General features: G+C 44.5%; 1 protein-coding gene across 3 annotated transcripts in view; it reads right to left on the reverse strand.

Annotated features, from left to right (window-relative positions):
- Positions 1-440: 440 nt before the first annotated feature.
- Positions 441-23,651, reverse strand: part of LOC126414214 (major facilitator superfamily domain-containing protein 6) — a 228,131-nt gene continuing 204,920 nt past the window's right edge. Inside the window, exons 9-10 of one of the 3 annotated variants that reach the window (XM_050083328.1) lie at positions 810-962; positions 441-710 (exon numbers count right to left, since the gene is read on the reverse strand). In XM_050083328.1, the coding sequence (XP_049939285.1) occupies positions 634-710; positions 810-962 (230 nt within the window). In that variant the 3' untranslated portion in view covers positions 441-633. The remainder of the gene's footprint in view (positions 711-809; positions 963-23,651) is intronic. The other 2 variants (XM_050083327.1, XM_050083329.1) reach the window with 2 other exon arrangements.

The following is a 23,651-nucleotide window of genomic DNA, read 5'->3' on the forward strand; positions in this document are numbered from 1 at the left end:
TAGGGAAATACAGGATGGATGTCCAAGTTCTTTGCAGTCATGACCAACAAACAGGTGATGCTGGATGTAACAGCTGGGAACTTAAGTTTCCTAATTACCATAATCATTGTTATTGTACGACAAAAAATTACTTTTTCACAGATTTTGAGTACTTTTATTTGAAACTGAAATGGGGTAGGTATTCCATCATGTCTTACATTATTTGTAAGACTGAGTAATCACTTCATTTTTGTATTTTATTTACTTATTTTGTGGTTTCTCTAGCAATGAAACTAATGTTGGTGTTGGGTGCAGGGAGCAGTATTTCTTAAATGGATAAAGTGCCTTACAACCACAAATTACATACATAATGATATATTGTGTTTACTTCTCATATCTCCAAATTATTTGACTGATGTGCAGTTCTGTAACTTTGGAAACTATTTCTTTGTAACAGTGACAGTACAGTGTCATCAAAACATTTATTACAAATACACATGTACATAGAAAATATAAACTCTGATAGCTACAACAACATACAAAATATTTTGTACATCATTTGCATTATTTACATATCAGGCACTTTTGTGACATCTTCAAAGAACAGACAGACATTGATTTCTTGAATTTAAGAAATTCAGGTTTTCTGACTGATCATTTCTCATCATCAGCAGCAGCTACATCTGTCACCTGAACTGCGTCATTTGGAGACTTATACTGTTGTGATGTACCTAAGGAAACAATATGATTTTGGATATAACCATTTTCATAATAAAAGAACAATATTATAATTATAAGTTGTGTATAAATGAAGGATGCAGATGTCTCACCTGCAGGGACCATAGTCTTCTTCAGAAACATTTGGTACATTATATAATGAGCTAGGCCACATACTGCTGCTGTGGTCCCAAACCATTTAAATGCTTTAGTTCCACCAACCCATCGATATAACAAACCACCTATCAAACTGCCAACTGCATATCCTGAGAAATAAAGAAGACATTTATTGAGTTAAGAAGACTGCCCAAACATAACAGTTTGGTCACCAGACACAATTAGCCACAGTTTTCTTATTGATAATACCAACATCTAAGCTGCCCTCTATGACTGAAGGAGGTTAAGTAGTGTAGGAGTACAAATTGTTCCTGCTCCTATTGTGTAAGGGAAACATGATTGTACACACTGTAATTGGCAACATTAGAGTACTTCTCCTGTAGTTTAAATGTGGAATACCCATTAAAGCTCTTTCACTGAATCAATTTTGATTCAAAGATGATGAATTTCTACAAAATTAGGTGCCTTGACTGAATAATAAATGAGGAGGTAATGAACTGAATTGTGAAAAAAAAAATGAATTTGAGGCACAACTTTATTAAAAGGAGGGATGAGTTGATAGGTCACACCTTGAAATATTGAGGAAGTCAATATGATAACGGAGGGAAGTGTGGGAGGTGAAATCTGTGGAGTGAGTATTGGGATGAAAAGAGAAAGCAGGTTCATATAGAGCAGTTATTCAGAGATGAAGGGGGTTCCACATATTGTGTGGATTTTTCAGTGGGTGCAGACTGTTAGCATCTGATTTCCAGTTGGATTTTAAGACATATTTTGTACCCCTCTTACCTATTATTAATTTTTTCAGTTATACTTCACTTTCTGTCAGTCCTGCTATATCATGTACAAAGTGGAAAATCAATCAATCAATCAATATCTCTCTCTCTCTCTCTCTCTCTCTCTCTCTCTCTCTCTCTCTCTCTCTCTCTCTCTCCCCCCCCCCCCCCCCCACACACACACACCTCCCCCCCCTCCTCATTGCCCATTTACTAAGCCTGTAATCCTGTTTTCTGAGTTCTGCCTGAGTAAAAGCACTTCTTTCAAAGTGTGGATTCAATGGTACTGGTGGTAGAGAGCACACCTGATCATCTTACATATCCCAACCTGCTTCTTGTTCAATATACCTACATGTCAATACTACTAATTCATAACATGATTTTCAAAGAACCCTCCTGTCCATGCACTTGACTGACTCACCCAAAATTCAGGACAGATGTTCACATTCAACATAATCAAACACTTTTCCAAATCAATAAAAGTTATGGACATTGTTTGAGTTTTATTCAGTCTCTTCTTTGTGCCTGAGTTATTCATGAACACTGCTTTTATTTTTCTGACTAATTGTAAATCCAACTGACTTTCACTAAGATTAGACTCTGTTCTTTCTGGGATTACTACAGTCTGTACTTTAGGTGGGTGGATTAGAATGCTCATTCTCTGGTGGTATGTTGCTTGGATGTGTTACAGCCACCTTACTTGGAGGGACGGGAAGTAACTGCCATCTGTGTCACGTCCGCTGTGCAGCGAGCTACGTTAATTTAAGTATTAACCGTATTTTTCTTACTTGTCACTTCTTCTTCCGTGTGTTTTTGCTTTTAGGAAGCTTTAATTGTCGAGTGCTAATAATAGTGTTCCATGGATTTCGTGTGTTTTGAATACAGTCAGAGACAGGTAGTGCTATTTTCATTGTTTTCTACAAGAAGTGTCTAGCAACCACAGTTCAGCCAACTATCAGCCGCCTTTAATGAAGTAGCAGTCTAATTAAAAGTTGATTAACTCTCTACAGTAAATTGATTTCTTAGGATGGATAGGATGTGTAACTGCTGTGTACGGATCCAGGAGGAGCTGGCCACTGTTCGCGAACAGCTGAATGTGTTGATGGCCGTGGTCAGCCGTCTTCAGGCTGCTGCCTCGGAGTGTAGCGGCAGTGGGGAGTCTGGTGCGTCGCATGGTACACCCCAGGTGTTACATGCTTCACCCACTTTCCCTACTGTCGAGACATCTTCGCGGGTACCGGGCGTGATTGGGCCACCCTCTCCCCAAGGGGAGTGGCGGGTTCAGCGGCATTCGCGGCGCGCGAGGCGGAGGATCAATGTGGAAGCTGGCCGTGTAGCATTGCCCGCTCTGCCTGTGAGTGGACATGTGGCTGCTCCTTCAGCAAGGTCTGAGCAGGTACACGGGGGGAGGGGTTTATTAGCTATTGGGAGCTCCAACGTTAGGCAGGTGATGGAGCCCCTTAGGGAAATAGCGAAAAGGTCGGGGAAGAAGGCCAGTGTTCACTGTGTCTGCTTGCCGGGGGGTCTCATGCAAGATGTGGAGGAGGCCTTGCGATAGAGAGCACTGGGTGCACCCGAATGCAAATTGTTGCTCATGTCGGCACCAATGACTCCTGCCGTCTGGGTGCAGAGGTCATCCTCAGTTCGTACAGGCGGTTGGCGGAATTGGTGAAGGCGGAAAGCCTCGCTCACAAGGTGGAATCAGAGCTAACTATTTGTAGTATCGTTCCCAGAACCGATCGCGGTCCTCTGGTTTGGAGCCGAGAGGAAGGCTTAAACCAGAGGCTCAGACAATTCTGCGGAGATCTGGTGTGCAAATTTCTCGACCTCCGCTATCGGGTGGAGAAATGTAGGGTCCCCCTGAATAGGTCAGGCGTGCACTACACTTCGGAAGCAGCTACAAAGGTAGCGGAGTACGTGTGGAGTGCACATGTGGGTTTTTTAGGTTAGAGAATTCCCTCCCTAGGCCCGACAAGACGCCTCCTGAGACGCGGCAAGGTAGGAGTAGGCAAAATGTAACAGGGAATAACAATCTTAATGTGCTAATAGTAAACTCCAGGAGTGTCTATAGAAAGGTCCCAGAACTGCTCTCATTAATAAACGGTCACAATGCCCATATAGTACTAGGGACAGAAAGTTGGCTGAAACCAGACGTAAACAGTAACAAAATCCTAAACTCAGATTGGAATGTATACCAGAGAGACAGGCTGGACAGTGAAAGAGGAGGTGTGTTTATAGCGATAAGAAGTGCAATAGTATCGAAGCAAATTGACGGAGATCCGAAATGTGAAATAATTTGGGTGAAGGTCACGGTTAAAGCAGGCTCTGAAATGGTAATTGGATGTCTCTATAGGCCCCCTGGCTCAGCAGCTGTTGTGGCTGAGCATTTGAAGGATAATTTGGAAAATATTTTGAGTAGATTTCCCCACCATGTTATAGTACTGGGTGGAGATTTTAATTTGCCGGATATAGACTGGGAGACTCAAACGTTCATAACTGGTGGCAGGGACAAAGAATCCTGTGAAATTTTTTAAAGTGCTTTATCTGAAAACTACCTTGAGCAGTTAAACAGAGAACCAACTCATGGTGACAACATATTAGACCTTCTGGTGACAAACAGACCCGAACTATTTGCAGCAGTTAATGCAGAACAGGGAATCAGCGATCACAAAGCGGTTCCTGCATCGACGATTTCAGCCGTAAATAGAAATATTAAAAAAGGTAGGAAGATTTTTCTGTTCAGCACAAGTAACAAAAAGCAGATTACAGAGTACCTGACAGCTCAACACAAATGTTTTGTCTCAAGTACAGATAGTGTTCAGGATCAGTGGACAAAGTTCAAAACCATCGTACAATATGCGTTAGATGAGTATGTGCCAAGCAAGATCATAAGAGATGGAAAAGAGCCACCGTGGTACAACAACCGAGTTAGAAAACTGCTGTGGAAGCAAAGGGAACTTCACAGCAAACATAAACATAGCAAAGCCTTGCAGACAAACAAAAATTACGCGAAGAGAAATGTAGTGTGAGGAGGGCTATGCGAGAGGCGTTCAATGAATTCGAAAGTAAAGTTCTGTGTACTGACTTGGCAGAAAATCCTAAGAAATTTTGGTCTTATGTCAAAGCGGTAGGCGGATCAAAACAAAATGTCCAGACACTCTGTGACCAAAATGGGACTGAAACAGAAGATGACAGACTAAAGGCCGAAATACTAAATGTCTTTTTCCAAAGCTGTTTCACAGAGGAAGACTGCACTGTAGATCCTTCTCTAAACTGTCGCACAGATGACAAAATGGTAGATATTGAAATAGACAACAGAGGGATAGAGAAACAATTAAAATCGCTCAAAAGAGGAAAGGCCGTTGGACTTCATGGGATACCAATTCGATTTTACACAGAGTACGCGTAGGAACTTGCCCCCCTTCTTGCAGCGGTGTACCGTAGGTCTCTAGAAGAGCATAGCATTCCAAAGGATTGGAAAAGGGCACAGGTCATCCCTGTTTTCAAGAAGGGACGTCAAACAGATGTGCAGAACTATAGACCTATATATCTAACGTCGATCAGTTGTAGGATTTTGGAACACGTATTATGTTCGAGTATAATGACTTTTCTGGAGACTAGAGATGTACTCTGTAGGAATCAGCATGGGTTTCGAAAAAGACAGTCGTGTGAAACCCAGCTCGTGCTATTCGTCCACAAGACTCAGAGGGCTATAGACACGGGTTCACAGGTAGATGCTGTGTTTCTTGACTTCCGCAAGGCGTTCGATACAGTTCCCCACAGTTGTTTAATGAACAAAGTAAGAGCATATGGACTATCAGACCAATTGTGTGATTGGATTGAAGAGTTCCTAGATAACAGAACGCAGCATGTCATTGTCAATGGAAAGAAGTCTTCCGAAGTAAGAATGATTTCAGGTGTGCCACAGGGGAGTGTCGTAGGACCGTTGCTATTCACAATATACATAAATGACCTTGTGGATGACATCGGAAGTTCACTGAGGCTTTTTGCGGATGATGCTGTGGTATATTGAGAGGTTGTAAGAATGGAAAATTGTACTAAAATGTAGGAGGATCTGCAGCGAATCGACACATGGTGCAGGGAATGGCAATTGAATCTCAATGTAGACAAGTGTAATGTGCTGCGAATACATAGAAAGATAGATCCCTTATCATTTAGCTACAAAATAGCACATCAGCAACTGGAAGCAGTTAATTCCATAAATTATCTGGGAGTACGCATTAGGAGCGATTTAAAATGGAATGATCATATAAAGTTGATCGTTGGTAAAGTGGATGCCAGACTGAGATTCATTGGAAGAATCCTAAGGAAATGCCATCTGAAAGCAAAGGAAGTAGGTTACAGTACGCTTGTTCGCCCACTGCTTGAATACTGCTCAGCAGTGTGGGATCCGTACCAGATAGGGTTGATAGAAGGGATAGAGAAGATCCAACAGAGAGCAGCGCGCTTCATTACAGGATCATTTAGTAATCGTGAAAGCATTACGGAGATGATAGATAAACTCCAGTGGAAGACTCTGCAGGAGAGACGCTCAGTAGCTCGATACGGGCTTTTGTTGAAGTTTTGGGAACATACCTTCACCGAAGAGTCAAGCAATATATTGCTCCCTCCTACGTATATCTCGCAAAGAGACCATGAGGATAAAATCAGAGGGATTAGAGCCCACACAGAAGCATACCGACAATCCTTCTTTCCACGAATAATACGAGACTGGAATAGAAGGGAGAACCGATAGAGGTACTCAAGGTACCCTCCGCCACACACCGTCAGGTGGCTTGCGGAGTATGGCTGTAGATCTAGATGTAGATAATATATGAAACTTTTAGTCACAAATATTCATTGGATTACATAATGCAATATGGTCATTGTAGGCCTATCATAATATGTAATTTGTTCCTTGCATTAGTTCTGTCAAAAGCAACTGATCATCATAAAATTATGTTATTTAATATAATTGAATGGATAAAAATCTACTCACCAAGTGGTGGCAGGAGAACATACACATAAAGGTTAAGGGAATGTGCGAGGTTTTGGAACCAGTAGCTCCTTCTCCTGGCAGAAAGGTTGAAGGGGAAGGAAAAGTGATGAAGGAAAAGGACTGTCAAGGTTTAGGAACAGAAAAGAGCACTGGAAAAGTTGCCCAGGACCCTGGGTTGGGGAGAAATATTGGACAGGATGAGAAGAAAAGACTGTTTAGGACAGTGTCAAATGATATTTGAAAACCTGAGAGCTTAAAGATGGACGATAGGGTAATATGCAAGATAGATATTACTGGTACAACATTAAGAGTCAATAAGAATGAGAAGCTAAGTGCATTGTCTGTGGTAGATGCGAAGCCTACAAACATCATCTGCCTCAAGATCCCATCCCTGCAATGCAAACTGACCTAACACTCCTTAAAACATCAGGCCCCTCACAAGGACTAACACCTCAGCCCACAGAACCTCTTATCCCACCCAAACTACACACTCCCACCTTTTAACTTCTTTATAACATCCACAAATCTAATCACACTGGGTATCCAATAGTTTCTGGCTTCAAAGCACCAATTCCACATATATCTACCTTGTTGATCAACACTTGTAACCTATAGTACAAAGACTTCTAACTATTTTTAGATTGTCTGAAATCTGTGCCCGTTATACTCCGCAGAACACACCTTGCTTGTCACCACTGATGCCACCTCCATCTATACCAATATTTCCTATGCACATGGTCAATCTGCTGCTGAACATGACCTCAACCAGCACCCATCTGATTACAACTTACAACGTCCTTTCAACTCACCTTACAGTCAACTTTATCCTTATGAACAACTATTTTACATTTGATGAGCAGACAACAAGTAGATCAGGGGCCTGGCCATGGGAACCAGGATGGCTCTTTCCCATGCCACCCTTCTCATGGGTTGCACAGAAGGGACTTTTCTGGGATTCAGTAGCCTTCAGCCCCTGATTTGACATCTTTGCCACATGGACTCATGATGAGGCTGACCTATTAAAATTTTTGGTATCTCCAAATATATTCTTCCAGTTAAATTTCACATGGCTCTACTCTAAATCCCATGCCAGTTTCCTTGATGTTTGTTGGTTGGTTTAGGGGAGAGGGGGAAGGGACCAAACTGTTAGGTCATCGGTCCCTTGTTCCCAGTAAAATAATTACACAAGGGAAAGAAGAAAAAGGACATATACAGCACAATAACAGGAGAATGGAAGAACCAGAAGAACAACAGGAGGACAACCAACACTACTATGGACAAAACAGGAAAAGAAAACCACAGAGAGAAGCAACACACAGGTAGAAGGGATAAAAGTAAGAGAGCAGATGACCATAGCTGGGTGACTACGTGAATAAAAAGGAAAAGCTAGCCACTCTGCAACACATTAAAACATCCACCCTAAAAGCATTAGAGTGGAGAAAACAAAGGGATGAAGGACATGCATGAAAACTTACACAGAATGAAAAAACCCAATGTCACTTATAAAATGTAAAACTAAATTAGCTGATGAGGCATTCTCAGCTAAAATTAATAGCAACAAGTCTGGTAACTGAAGAGTCTTTTGCAGAGCACCCAAAGAAGGACAGCTCGCCAAGATATGGGCCACTGTCAGCCGGGTGCCACATTGACACTGAGGTGGGTCACCATGGCGCAGGAGGTAGCCATGTGTCACCCAAGCATGGCCAATGTAGAACTGACAGAGAACCACAGAGTCCCTGTGAGAGGCCTGCATGGAGGTCTTCCACACATCCGTAGTCTCCTTAATGGCATGCAGTTTGTTGTGCATACTGAGGTTATGCCATTCCGTTTCCCAAAGCCACAAAACCTTGTGGCATAGTACTGAATCCAGGTCAGTTGCAGAGAAGCTGATCTCCATAAGCAGTTTCCGTATACCCTGTTTGGTCAGCCTGTTGGCAAGTTCATTGCCTGGGATTCCGATGTGACATGGAGTCTAGACAAACACCACTGAATGACTGGACCATTCCAGGGTATAGATGAACTCCTGGATGGTCGTCACCAAAGGATGACAAGGGCAGCACCTTGTTGGTAGCTTGTATGCTGCTCAAGGAGTCAGTACACACAAGAAATGACTCCCCAGGGCATGAACGGATTTGCTCAAGAGCACGAGATATAGCCACAAGCTTGGCAGTGAAAACACTGCAGCCATCGGGCAAGGAATGCTGTTCAATATGTCCTCCACTGACATACACAAAGCCGACATGATCATCAGCCATCGAGCCATTGGTGTAAACAACTTGATAGCCTCGCTACATGTCAAGAACCAAGAGGAAGTGGCAGCGGAGAGCCGCAGGGTTAACTGACTCATTAAAGCCATGTGAAAGGTCCAGGCAAAGCCGTGGCCTATGTGTACATCATGGAGGTGTACATGAATGGACCTCAAGTATAGGTGGTAAAAGCAAGGACTTCAGTTCGGAAAGAAGGAATCGGACACATACTGCAATTGGAAGCCCTGACCTGGGCCGCCGATGTGGGAGATGAACTGCCATTGGTGGGAAAAGGAGATGGTAATTCGGATGTGCAGGAGAACTATGAATGTGTGCAATGTAACTGCCCAGCAGCTGTGCATGCCTAACCTGCAATGGAGGGACTCTGGCCTCTACCAGGATGCTGGTCACCGGACTCGTCCAAAAAGCTCCTGTCACTAGGCAAACGCCACAGTGGTGCACTGGGTCGAGTAAATGCAATGATGAAGGTGACGCCGAACCATAAACCAGACTCCCCTAGTCAAGGGGGGATTGAACAAGAGCTCTGTAGAGCTGCAGCAGCGTAGAGCGATCTGCACCCTAGTTGGTGCTGCTCAGTCAGCGGAGGGCATTGAGGTACTGCCAGCACTTCTGCTTAAGCTGATGAAGGTGAGGAAGCTAAGTCAACTGGGCATCGAAAACCAGTCGTAAGAATTGATAGGTCTCCACTACCATGAGTGGATCATCATTAAGGTAAAGTTCTGGTTCTGGACAAACGGTAACACGCCAACAGAAGTGTATGACACCTGACTTTGTGGTCATAAACTGGAAACCATGGGCTAGGGCCCATGACTATGCCTTGTGGATGGCTTCCTGTAGGTTCCGCACACCAACACCAGTACCGGTGGAGCAGTACGAAATGCAGAAGTCGTCTCATTTAGAGAGGGTGAGATTGCAGCCCTACAGCTGCTGCTAGACTGTTAAAAGACACTAAAAATAGAGATACACTTAATACAGAGCCCTGCTGGACCCCATTCTCCTGAATATGGGGGGAACTATGCGAGGCACCAACTTGGACATGGAAAGTACGAGGAGACAGGAAATTCCAGATAAAAATCGGGACCGGGCCTCGGAAACCCCACTCATATAATGTGACAAGGATATGATGTGGCCAGGTGGTGTCATACGCTTTTCGTAAATCAAAAACAGACGGCAACAAGGTGTTGGCATCTGGAAAAGGCTGTTCACATGGCAGACTCAAGGGACACAAGATTATCAGTGGTAGAGCAACCCAGGCAGAAACCATCTTGGCACAGAGCCAGTAGGCTACGTTACTACAGGACCCAACCCAACTGCTGACACACCATATGTTCCAGCAGCTTACAGAGAACGTTGGTAAGGTTGATGGGCTGATAGCTATCCACATCAAGTGGGTTTTTGCTGGGTTTGAGCACTGGAATGATGGCGCTCTCCTGCCAGTGTGATAGAAAGACGCCATCGCACCAGATCCTGTTGAAGATCATGAGGAGATGTTGCTTGTAGTCAGACGAGAGATGTTTAATCATCTGACTGTTGATCCGATCTGGCTCAGGAGCTGTGTCAGGGCAATGTGCAAGGGCACTGAGGAGCTCCCACTCTGTAAATCGGGAGTTATAGGGTTCACTGTGGTGTGTAGTGAACGGAAGGACTTTCCATTCCATTCACCATTTGAGAGTGCGAAAGGCTGGGGGGGTAGTTCTCCGAAGCAGAGGCGCGAGTATAGTGCTCAGCAAAGTGCTCGGCAATCATGTTTGCGTCGTTAGATAACACAACATCTATGTTAACACCGAGAACATCTGTTGGGATCTGGGACCCAAAAACTCATTTTATCTTTGCCCAGACTTGGGAAGGTGACGTATGGCACCCAATGGTCGAGATGTATCTCTCCCAACACTCCTGTTTCTGTTGTCTGATAAGCTGGTGAACACAGGCAAGGAGCTATTTAAAAGCTATGAGGTGCTCCAGGGAAGGGTGCCACTTATGCCACTGTAGAGCTTGCCGACACTCCGTAATTGCCTCAGCGACTTCCGGTGACCACCAAGGGACCGTCTTTCACCGGGGGCACCCTAAAGAACGAGGGATAGCGTTTTCCACTGCAGAAATGATAGTTGTAGTTACATACTCAAACACCACATTGATGTTAACATGTGGAGGAGATTCAACGGTGACAGCAGAGGCGAAGGCCTTCCCAGTCTGCCTTGTTTAAAGCCCATCTGGGCAGGCATCTGTGGGCCTGACGCCGGGGCAGTGACAGGAAGATGGGGAAGTGATCACTACCACACAGGTCATCATGTGCCCTCGAGTGGATAGATGGGAGGTCAGGACTGCAAACTGAGAGATCAATGGCCGAATATGTGCCATGTGCCACGCTGAAATGTGTGGGGGGGCCTTGTATTTAAGAGGCAGAGGACAAGTTTTGACAGTAAATTTTCAACATCTCTGCCTCAGCCAGTTAGCACAGTGCCACTCCACAAGGGGTTATGAGTGTTAAAAATCTCCAAAAAGTAGGAAAAATTTAGGGAGTTGCTCAATCAGCACAGCTAATGCGTTCAGGGGTACAGCACCATCTCGAGGAAGATATATGTTGCAGACAGTTATTTCCTGCGTCGTCCTTATCCTGACAGCTACAGATTCAAGAGGGGTTTAAAGGGGGCACAGGTTTACTGCATACTGAGTTCAGGACATAGACACAAACTCCACACGACACTCTATTATAGCCACTATGGTTCTTGTAATATCCCCTATAGCTGCGAAGGGCAGGGGTCTACATTTCCGGGAACCAGATTGCCTGAAGGGCAGAGGAGAAAGCACATGCAAAGCTTAAGAGTTGCCGTAGCTCAGCCAGGTGGCGGAAAAACCCACAACAATTCCACTGAATGATGACATTATCATGAGGCTGCGAAGGCATGAAGCATGCAAGGAGGCAGGTTATGCCTCAGGGTCACCTGCTGCCACCAATTGAGTATTTGTAGCCACTTCTATGGTGGATGAGGCATCAGTGAGATCCAGGTCCAGAGGGGACACTAAGATCTCCACCGCATCCTCAGATGCAGAATTATTAGGGAGTGGTGGTGTTGGAGCCACCAGAGGGGTACCAGCTTCAGGTACAGAGGAAGACCGTGAAGCTCTTCATCCAGCAGCTTTTGGCTCCTTGAGCCACTGGTAGGTGTCTGCAACGGCATTAGTGTTGACCTCGGGAGAGAGGGCGCCAAGGGATCCCTTCCACACGAGAGGAGCCGGAGGAGGCTGTTGCTTCTCTGGCAGGGGGAAGGGGACCAATGTTTGGGGGGGGGGGCCCTTGCTCCAAAAGAAGCGCTTTGGGAGGAATGGAGGAAGATATGCCCCCTACCACCAAGGGGTGGACGTATTCTGGTGGCCCAGAGGGCCCACTGTTCATGGTACAGAGTGAGGAGCCACTGGCACTTGGGACAGCAATGGTGACATAGCTACTGCATATGTCAACGTCAACCAAATGGGGTGTAATCTTTCAAACTTATGTTTAGCTTCTGTGTGAGTCAACCAGTCCACGGTCTTGTACTCTATGATTTTCCACTCCTTTTGTAGTACTGGGCAGTCTTTTGAGCAGGGGGAGTGGTGCTCTCCGCAGTTGATGCAAGTGGGAGGTGACACACCTGGATTATCTGGGTGCAGTGGATGTCCACAGTCTCGACATGTGGCACTGGAAGTGCAGCGGTACAACATGTGCCTGAACTTCCAGCACTTAAAGCACCGCATAGGGGGAGAGACGTATGGTTACACGTCACAGCAGTAAACCATCACCTTTACCTTTTCAGGCAATAAATCACCCTTAAAGACCAAAATGAAGGCACTGGTAGCAACCCTGTTGTCTTTGGGTCCCCTGTAAATGTGCCAAATGGAATGAACACCCCGCCATTCTAAACTGACGCAGAGCTCGTCGTCAGACTGTAAGAGGTGGTCACAATGGAAAATAATCCTATGAACCATGTTGAGGCTTTTATGGGGAGTGACAAAACAGGAATATCACCCAGCTTGTCACAGGCGAGTAATGCTCAGGATTGGGCTAGGAATGCTGTCTGAATCAAAACTGTGCCATTTCGCATTTTGGACAGTGTTGTCACTTCTTCAAACTTATCCTTCAGCCATTCAATGAAACACTGAGGCTTCGAAGGTAGAAAGGAGTCCCCATCAGTTCTGCTTCATACTAAAAACCGAGGCGAATATTGCTCTCTCCGTTCTGTAGCTGCCACGGTATAGTGAGGGAGGGAAACAATTTAGGGTCATACCTGTCAGCATTGAATTTGATCTTGCCCTTTGTAGAGACTGCTGGTGCCATACGGTCACCAGCAAGAGATGACTTAGTCCGCTTCATTGCGTGTCATCCGCCCTGATGCCACCCACTCCGATCTGGGGCTCTCCCCACGGGCACCACCCAGCCACAGCAAAGGCCAACTGGAATGTTGGTAATTGCCAGCACTCCTGACGCCTCAGGAAGACAGGCATCTACTCCTTGGCATATGTGGGGAGTTTACAGCTCAGGCATCAGCAGTGCGATCCCCGTGTTGTCAGGGGGTTACCAAAAAATGGGTACATGATGGCCCCACCACAACAGACTGGCTACTGTGCTTGATATTGGGCGCAGAGAAATCCAGTATTGTCATTGGGGTGAAAGAGGACAGGAGACAACAGAAGAAGATGACATACCCCGGGAAGTGTCCTTGTCCAAATAGTTGAATATAGGTGGAGATGCAAAGCCATGACTAGAAATTCAGAAGATCGAATACAAGGGCACTGTGGATAACTTGTGTACCATGTAAGGCATCCTTCCCTATATGGACCACACTTCTGTAGAATTTTGAAAGTGGCAGGTCAAACCATAGAATTGGACCTGAACTCATAGGGCCGAAAAGTGTGAGACTCCTTTTAGTCACCTCTTACGACAGGCAGGAATACCTCAGGCCTATTCTAACCCCCGGGCCCACAGGGGGATGGAATCTGAGCAATGTGTTTATGTATATTGGCTTGCAGATCAGATAGAGACAAAACATGTCCCTGGTAAACACATTCTTTTAGTTATCCACAGCGACAAATGCCACAGGGATTCAGGTAAGGTGATCTTGCAGGCCATGCATCTGGAAAACTTCTGGAGATAACATGTTTGTGGAAAGCTGCATTAAGCAGATCTTTCACTGGGCAAGCAACATGTCGTGGTGCCCCATATTGCACGAAAACAGGGGTTTCCACACAAGTGGACTCTTCCACAGCAGGAATCACATGCCCTACAAGAAGGACTCTATAATATGTAGATGTCATGGTACACCTGACAGACCTTCTGAACGTAGGCTCTTCACAGAAGAATGGATTGAACATGTAGGTGCTTGATAATCCAGACCACACAATCACAAATGGTGACTGTAATGGCTCTTCATGCACAATGCATGCAGTACTTCTAATTTAGCAGTCCAGTGTATTTCCCGTACCCTTTAACGTAAAATGTGCCTCGCCACTTCACTGAATATTGCCCAGCCATATGTCATCATATTATGGGATTGTTTTTCCTACTCATTTGTATTATCATACATTTACCTACATTTAGAACTAGCTGTCATCTACCAGAACAACTAGAAACTTTGTGTAAGTCATCTTTCTGTACACCACAGCACCCGTAAACAGCCACAGATTGCTGCTCACCCTGTCTGTCATAATCTACGTATACAGAGAACAACAGCATTCCTATCACACTTCCCTGGGGCACATCTCATGATACCCTTACCTCTGGGGAACACTTGCCATTGAGGACAACCTGTTGGATTCTATTACTTAAGAAGCCTTCATGGCACTCACCTATCTGGGAACCTATTTTGTCTGTTAGTACTATTGTTAACACTTTCAAGTGGGGCAGCATGTCAAATGCTTTCCAAAAATCTATGAATATGGAATCTGCCTGGTGCCCTTCATCCATGTTTCACAGGACATCATTGAGAAAAGGGAAAGCTGAATTTGCACAAGAGATGCTTTCTAAATCTGTGCTGATTTGTGGATAGTAGCTCTTCCACCTCAAGAAAATTTATTATGTTTGAAATTAGAATATGCTCAAAAATTCTATAGCAAACTAATGTTAAGGCTGCAACTCTGTAATTTTGCAGGTCCATTCCTATAGCCTTCTAATGTACAGGAGCCAACTGCACTTTTTTCCAGTCACTTGGGACTTTGATCTGGATAAGAGATTTGTGATATATGCAGTATATTAATACATATTTAAGGGATCAATACTCCCTGTAGAACGAAATTGGGATTCCATCTGGACCTAGCAACTTCTTTGTTTTCAACTCTTTCAGTTAATTCTCTGTGCCAGGGATGCCAATTACAACTGATGGTAGTCAGCCTCATGGTCTTATGACTGAATGTATGTTTGATTTTCCTGCATGAATGATTTTCTTAAATGCAAGATTTAAACTTCATCTTTTCTTTTGCTGTATTCTGCTGCCACACCAAACAGATCAGTGAGTGACTGGGCACAAACCTTTGATCTACCTAGCAATATTACACAGGCCAGAATTTTCTCAGGCTCTCAGCAAGATCTTTTGTTAAGGCATGACAGTGAGTTGTTATATGCTTTGCACATCAATCTTATTACAGATGCACAAATTTCTACTGACACTTGCCTCCTCCACCTCCTCCTCCTCCTCCTCCTCCCCCTTTGGATTGGCATGGTTACAACAGATTTGGCAAGGTTAATTTGAAAGGGTGGCCAGATGCCCTTCCTGCTGCCATCCTGTACCCCCAGGATGGAATCAGTGTACCCCAGCTGTCTGCGTTTAGTGTAAATCACGAAATAGTGTGAATGTGTTTCAAATGTCTGCGAGGTGTGTAACTGAGGTGGAATGTGGGGACCAGCTCAGTATTCATCTCATGGGATGTGGAAAACCGCCTAAAAATGACATCCAGGCTGGCTGGCACACTGGCCCTCATCGTTAAGCCACCAGGTGAATTCGATCTGGGACCGGCGCACCTACCCAAGTCCAGGAAGCAGTGCATTAGCACTCTCAGCTAACCTAGCAGGTACTTGCCTCTCATCATCTGTCTGTCCTTCTTTAGAACTCAGAGTGCAACAGTGTTTCCTCAGCAGTTTTGTTATTAAACCATAGTGCATTTTTTCTGTTCCTAATCTATTTACTTGGTACACACTTCTCCAGGGCAAGATTTACAATCTGTTTAAACTTTGCCTCTAATTCCTCTATCACCATCATACTCAAACTAAATGATGTGAATTCATTTTATAAGTGGAATGCTAACAACTGCTTATCTGCTTTTTCTAGCAAAAATACTCTCCTAGGCTTCTTGATGGGTTTAGTAAATTTTATCACTTATCACTGTTTCTATACCAACACCATCAACAAGATCAGGCCTGTTTGAAGCTACATTCCTGTAACGTGTGAGCAGTCAAACTTGCTGTTCAAGACAGTTTTCTGAAAACATTTTCAAAAATATTTCACAGGACTGCCAGTCCGTATCACCTGCAATGAATCCATAGGCATCCCAGTATATATCTGGTAGTTTCAAGTCAATTCCAACTAATTTCTCATGTTCAGGATATTTCTACACTACTGATGTAGACTTACTTTCACTAATTCTAAAACTCGCATGGCAAAACTCCTATGGCATCTAATCTGTCTTTCCGATATACAAATATTTCAGAATTTTCTATTTCAGATTCCAGCCAGCTCTCAGCTCCAAGAATAATCGAGTGTGACAACACACCTCAGATGTTAAGTTCCATAGTGCTCAGAGGCATTTGAACCATTTTGTAAAGGCACAAACAGAATGCTAAAGCTTGCTACCCTCCTGATGTGTAAACAACAGAGGCTGACACCTTAATAGGATGTGTAGTTAGTCGTTCAAAAGGAATGACAACTGTGCTACCAGTTATTTGAATTTACACTTTATAGTTACTAAAATCCAAGATTACACCTGTTAAACATAAAAACATGTGTAGAATTTAAGTATTAAACTATGAAAAAACACAGAAAAAGCTAATTGTGTGACTTTCTGCTCTGATGGTGCATATAGGTGGCAGCTGGAAACTAAATAATCAACTTATGGAGCTCATAAGTGTTGATCCTTGTATCAAGATCAACATTATTTAGTAAAAGAGAATGCATGATCATTTCAAATGGTACTATGTAGTATTAATTAATTAATTAATTATGTTCTGTAGGTACTAGCAAGGAGGATAATCTTCATTGATGCAAACAAGTTGAAGTATACACTAACTAAACAGAACAATCTCTTAACAACTTAATGTGTACATTGTATCAAAAATAAACTATCACTACACTGCCAGATATTATTTGCAGTCAAGCCACTACCATTTAATCCAGTTATATTTGTGGTAAATCTACTTCTTTTATAAAAGCTTATTCTTTTTAATTTACATACAATAGTTGTCATTTATTTCCTACTGGCAGCTTACCGTTTCTATGAATAAATTTGTACAAGGGTCATTCAGTAACTAATTCGTCCTACTGGTTTGTATTTACTTTGAATGTCAAAGCCACTTTACATTAGCGTAATGCTAATATTTGTTTTGTTTGTTTGACTAGGGTCATACAAGTCCAAGTCAGAACTGTAGAACAAGAAGACAAAGAGAGGAGTTAAAAATGATTACATGTCAATCACAATCAAAGGAAAAGAAGACAGCTAAGTACAGGAACATGGAGAAAGGTCTATAAAATATGCCATAGAGAAATGTAGGTCCAGAACTAAAAATTAAATGGCCACCACCATATTGCTAAGAAGGATAAAAAGTAAAACATGGTTGACAGCCAGTGTGTCGTTCGCTAAAAAGGCCAATAACTCAGATGGTAAACAAAAACAGGAACATACGTGGTTAAAAAAAAGGGCATTGCATCAGGAAATAGTGGACAGTCAAAAGTTGGGTGCAATATGCACAAAGTGGTGGGGGAGCACCACTTAAATGGTGATAGCAGAAAACACAGTGCCCAATCTGCAACCTAGTTAAAATGATCTCTTCACGGCCAGAGGCCAAAGTGACACCACCTGCTGACAGACAGCAACACAGAGATTATTGGAGGTAATATAAGAACTGGCAGGCTGAGGTACAAGGATTGCAGCCTTGGCAGCAGCATCACTGACCTTGTTTCCTGTCAGACCAACATGACCAGGAACCCACAATCATCCCAGTGGCTCCATCAAGAGTGAGCCAGTGGCAGCTTCCCTGGACCTATTGCACTAAGGCATGGACGGTACGCAGCACACAGAGGTTTCGAAGGGAGCTAAGAGAGAGTGAGCAGATGATGCAACTGAAAAGCCTGTGTTGCTGGATGTACTGCATGGTCTGATACAAGGCAAAGAGCTCTGCTGTAAATATTAAGCAGTGTTCTGGAAGCCAATAACGAAAAACATCGGTGCCAATATGGCAGGCACACCTGACAAAGGTCAGTCCACGAGCCATCAGTGTACACAAAGGTACTATTGCAAAGTTTGTGCGAAGGTGATGAAACTGAAGGCAATAGAGTGAGGCTGTAGTGGTGTTCTTAGGAAGTGAATGAAGGCCAAGGTGAACACTGGCCGTCGCATGAAGCCAAGATGGTGAAGGATTCACACCCACCAGGAAAGTTACAGGTAGTGTGAAGTTAAGCTGCTGGAGCAAGGGCCAAAAGTGAACTCCTAAAGATAACAGAGAAGAGGGGTGTGCCTCATACTGGTGATCAAAGGAGTCATTAAAGGAGGAGGCATAGGATGGGTGGCGACACATGGCAGACAAACAGTATGCATATCTTCTGAGAAGAAAGTCGCTGTGGTGGGACAGCAGCAGTTAGCAGCTTCTGCATAAAGACTCTCAACCAGGTTGGTCTAAAAGGTGCCAGTGGCTGAACAGATGACATGATGGTGGAGAGTATCAAGATGGAGTAAGAGGGATGGATGTCCAGATGGATAAATGAAACCCCATAGTCTAGTTTCAAATAGAGAAGAGACCAGTACAAACAGAAGAGGGTGGTTCGATCTTCTCCCAGAAAGTACTACTGAGGACACACAGGACATTGAGGCACCACATACAGCGGGCTGCTAGGTAAGACATGTGGGAGGAAAGACATGTGGGAGAGTTTCCTATTGAGTGTGAGCCCCAGGAATTTCATAGTTTCAATGAACGGAAGAGCAACAGGCCTAAGATGTAAGGACAGTGGAAGAAAGCATTTCCGCCACCAGAAATTAATACAAATGGTTTTGTCAGCAGAAAAATGAAATTTGTCAATAATCCACAAGTAAAGACTATCAAGACATTGCTCTGCCCAATGAGACGAGACAAGTCTGTGGAGAACTGCAATACGTGGCAAAACTGTCAATGAAAAGGTAGCCAGAGATGACAGGTGGGAGACAAACCATCATAGGATTAATGGCGACACCAAAGAGGATGATGCTCAGGACCTGGCAAACCAGACTCACACTGATTTCCTGGATAAATGTGTCTGACAAGGTAGAACCCACGCATACCTTAAAAACTCTGTCTTTTAAAAATTCCTGAAGGAAATTGGGCAGGCATCCATGGAAGCCCTATGTGTAGAGATTACAAAGGATATCAATCCTCCAGCAGGTGTCATAGGGTTTCTCCAAATCAGAAAACTCTGCCACAGTCTGGGATTTCTGACATGGGTGGACAAAGTGACAAGATGGTCAACTGCAGAATTGTGCACTCAAAATCCACACTGTGCAATGGTTAGTAAACTGCAAGACTCAAGCCACCATACCAGCTGGGCACTCCACCACCTTGCAAACACAGATGGTGAAAAAAAGGGGGTGGTAGCTAGAAGGAAGGTGTTTGTTCTTACTGGGCTTAGGTATGGGTATGACAACAGCTTCACACCAGCATCTAGGAAACGTGCCTTCTGCCAAGATACAGTTGTGTTTGTGAAGGAGAAAGTGCTTGCCCCCAAGTGGAAGGTGCTCCAACATCTGAATGTTAACAGCCTCTGGCCCCGGGGCAGATGATTGGGGTGAAGTGAGAGCATGATCTAGCTCCCTCATAGTAAAGGCAGAATTGTAGCACTCATGATTTGGAGAAGAGAAGGGTGTTATGCAAGCCACCCCTGCTTGTTTGATGGAGGAAGGCAGGGTGATAGTGTGAGGCACTCAAAATCTCCACAAAATGGCGGACCAAGGTGTTTGAGATAGCAGTATTGTCCATGATGACATTATCTGCTAGTGTCAGGCCAGAAATAGGGGAATAGATCTTGGTCCCAGAGAACGATCAGAGGTTGGCCCACACAACAGAAGAGGAAATGGAACTGTTAAAAGAAGTAGTGAATGAAATCCAGCTAGCTTTTTCGCTATCCCGAAGAATGCGACGACACTTTGCATGGATCTGTTTATAATGAAGGCTGCTTTCCATTGTAGGATGACAGTTAAAAACGTGGAGAGCACATCTCCTCACAAATTGCATCATGGCATGGGTCATTCAACCATGTAATTGGGACACAGCTTGGTAAAGAGGAAGTGCGATGAATGCAACATTCTGCAGCAGTAAGGGTAACATTTGTAAGATATTCCATCTGGTCAGCACAACTGGGGAAATGTTGTTTGTCAAAGGTAGCCAGAGAGGAGTAAGGCTGTCAGTCGGTCTTCATAAGCTGCCATTTGGGTGTGCATGGAGGTGGGGTAGGAGTCAGTAAATGGGTAGCACATGGGAAATGGTTGCTCAAGTATGTTTCAGAGAAAATGGAGCACTCAAGATGATGGGCAAGCTGGGCAGTGCAGAAGAATAGGTCCAAATGGGAATAGGTGTGTGTGGAGTCTGAAAGGAATGAGGCTATTACTGTGTTAAGGCAGAAGAGGTTAAGTTGATTAAGAAGTTCAGTCGAGAGGGCACCTCCCTGGCAGGTTCTGGGAGAACATCAGAGGGGATGGTGAACATTAAAGTCACCGAGCAGCAGAAAGGGGTGAGGTAGCTGCCCAAAAAGCTGGGGCAAGTCTGCCCCGGTGACATTGTATGATGTAAATGGTACAAAAGGGAAAAGGTGAACTGCAACAGCTTGAAGGAGTGTAGTCAGGGAGATGGGTTGACTATGAATGTCATCCCGTACAAGCAACACTACTCCCCCTCGAGACAGAATGCCGACCCCGAGGGAAGGTCAAAATGGACCGGGAAGAAATGCGAGAGCTCAAAGCAGTTGTGAGAATGCAGTTTTGTTTCCTGGAGACAGAGAACAAGTGAACACTGTGATTCCAAGAGCAGCCATGAATCCTCTTTGTTGGATCGAAGGCTGCAAATGTTCTATTGAAGGGGGGGTCATGATGACAAAAAAACGAAGGGGTGTCATGTCAGCTGCTGAGTGCCAACCTTTGAAGACTTGTTGCTACAGGGCACAGAGGCTCCATGAGGTTTACAGAAGTGTTGGCATTCTTCTACTGTTGGCCTGTAGAGACCAGGGCAGAAAAACAGTTGGTGGCATGCACCAGTGATACAGAGGTCAGCCAGGCAAGGATATCATGTGGCGACACCATTAAAGAGGATCTTCGAGTCATTGTTTGACTTCTTCGAGCCTTTTTGATTAGCAGAGTAAGACATAAATGTAGGTTGGCTGGAGGGATGCAGGAAGTCTTCGCAGGAGTGTGCCTTCTTTCCCTTCTGGCCTGCTGGTTGTGTAGCTGGTGACTTTGCCCCCTGAGGTGAAAGTTTGGTGGCGTGTTGCACAGCTGGAGGAAGGACGGGGATGCTAACATGATTAGGGGTGATTTCACAACCACGGTGCTAAATCTGGGTCACATGTCTGCATGGCCATGTCGTTCGTGGAGTGGGATGTAGCAAGAACAGTACTGTAGGTGCCACATGGTAGAAAGCAGGCTTTCTGACTAGCCAACAACTTGCAATGACTGGGTAAGGCATGTTTTCTTCATTTGTATGTCCTGGACAGGCTGCTCATCGAGATGGATGGGACAGTTGCTGGAGGAGGTGATGGTCACCATTGCAGTTGATGCAGTGGTCAGAAGGGGCCAGACAATCACCCTCGAGGCCATCCATACAACAGGTTACACATTTGGCTGGGTGTCAACAGGACACACTAGTGTGCTTGTAATGATTACACTGGTAGCAGTGCATCAAGTTTGGAATATAAGGTCTGACTGTGATAATTTCGTAACTTCGATGGAAGAACCACTATCAGAAGCGAGAAAGAGAGTGCGTGTGGGTACTAAGGAGGCATCTACTTTTTTCATCACCTGATGAATGGCAATTACACCCTAATCAGAGAGGTATGTCTGGATTTCTGTCTTGGTCAGACTATCAAGCAGTTTAGCGTAAATACCACCACGGGAATAATTTAGTGTTTGATGGGCCTCGACACGAACAGGATAGCAACAGAAGAGCAAAGCTGCATACGAGTTGTTGTGCTTGAGAATCAGAAGTAGTCTCCAAAAGCAAAGTGCCATTGCAGGAGAACAGGATTTCCCAGGACCAGCAATTGCATCAAAACCTTCCTGAATAATTAACAGATTTACCGTGGCCAAGGACTGACAGTCTTCAGTACGTGAAACCACGAGGAACCTTGTTGCAGCAGGGAGAGTCTTTGAATCTTTAGCCTCATTCCATTTGCGTTTCATAGCCGTTGACTGTTAAGATGATTGGCAATTCTGGGGGTTTTTCTCACAGTGAGCCAGAGTCTCTGATGGCATGCTCCTTCCAACTGAAGGCCCCCTTCATAATGGGGTGCAAACCACCTTAGGTGATTGCTCACACCTCAGGTCACACCTCCTGAACACCTGACAGAGGGACCAGTTGGCAGTTTGGGAAGGCATCAGCTAAGGCAATCACACCCGCCCCTCCCTCCCTGGGCCTGGCCTGTACCAGGGGGTACATGCGAACCCTACCTGTCGACCCAGGGCTGGGAATTACGCATTACCCAGTCACTTGTTACACATCAGACATGTGGGCTGGCCTTCAGGAGTGCACAGGGAGGAAGAAAAATTGGAACCTCAAATGCTGAAGCAGAGGAAGGATAGGAAAAGGTGAATGAAGGAAGGAAAAAAAGGGACAGTGGATATTACTCTGATATTGACTACTGAAAATGCAGAATACATTTCCAAAAAACAGCCCACACATGTTCCCTAAGGAACAGGGAAAAGAATAGCAAGAGGATAGACATGCAGCATGGAAGGGAAAACATACTGCAAAAGCTGGGGCTCCATGGTAGCCAAGCACGAACCTGCCAAAGAGCAGCGAGCTGCCTGGTGCCTGGGGGGAGGGGGGGAATAGTGCTAATGTTTGAATCCTACCACTATTGTCCTGTTGGTTTCACTGTCCTGTGACAGATAGCAGCAACAGGGGAGCATCCCAGAATGGCAACTGACATTGGGAATCAAACCCTAGCTGCAAAATTGTGAGTTCACACTTTTAACCACTTGGCTGCCATCAATACCTTCTGCCTTCTGAAATGTACTGCTTAAAATTTCCTCACACTCTGTGCATAAAGCTTGAGAGAGCATTTTACCTTTTCTATAGCTCAATCAGGCAAAGTATTCTAGGAACCTGCTTTTATTCACATAGTCTGAGCCAAATCAGTGAGCCTCGCCCCATACCCTCCTGTTAGATTTACTTTTGGAGAGGATCTACCTAACTTTCTAAATCTCACTTTCTCCTCTAAGATCTACTGAGAAAGGGACACTAACAGATCTTAATACTTTTTTACTAGAAGAAGGTGGAATTTTCCACTTTTTCATATTAATTTCATTTGTTCATATCAAGTGTCAGTCTCGTAGGCCAGTCTCAAGTGATTTTGTGTTCCTGCAAGAGGAAACTATGCCTTACAT

The sequence above is a fragment of the Schistocerca serialis genome, chromosome 1 (genome assembly GCF_023864345.2).
Source record: "Schistocerca serialis cubense isolate TAMUIC-IGC-003099 chromosome 1, iqSchSeri2.2, whole genome shotgun sequence".
Classification (NCBI taxonomy): domain Eukaryota; kingdom Metazoa; phylum Arthropoda; class Insecta; order Orthoptera; family Acrididae; genus Schistocerca; species Schistocerca serialis.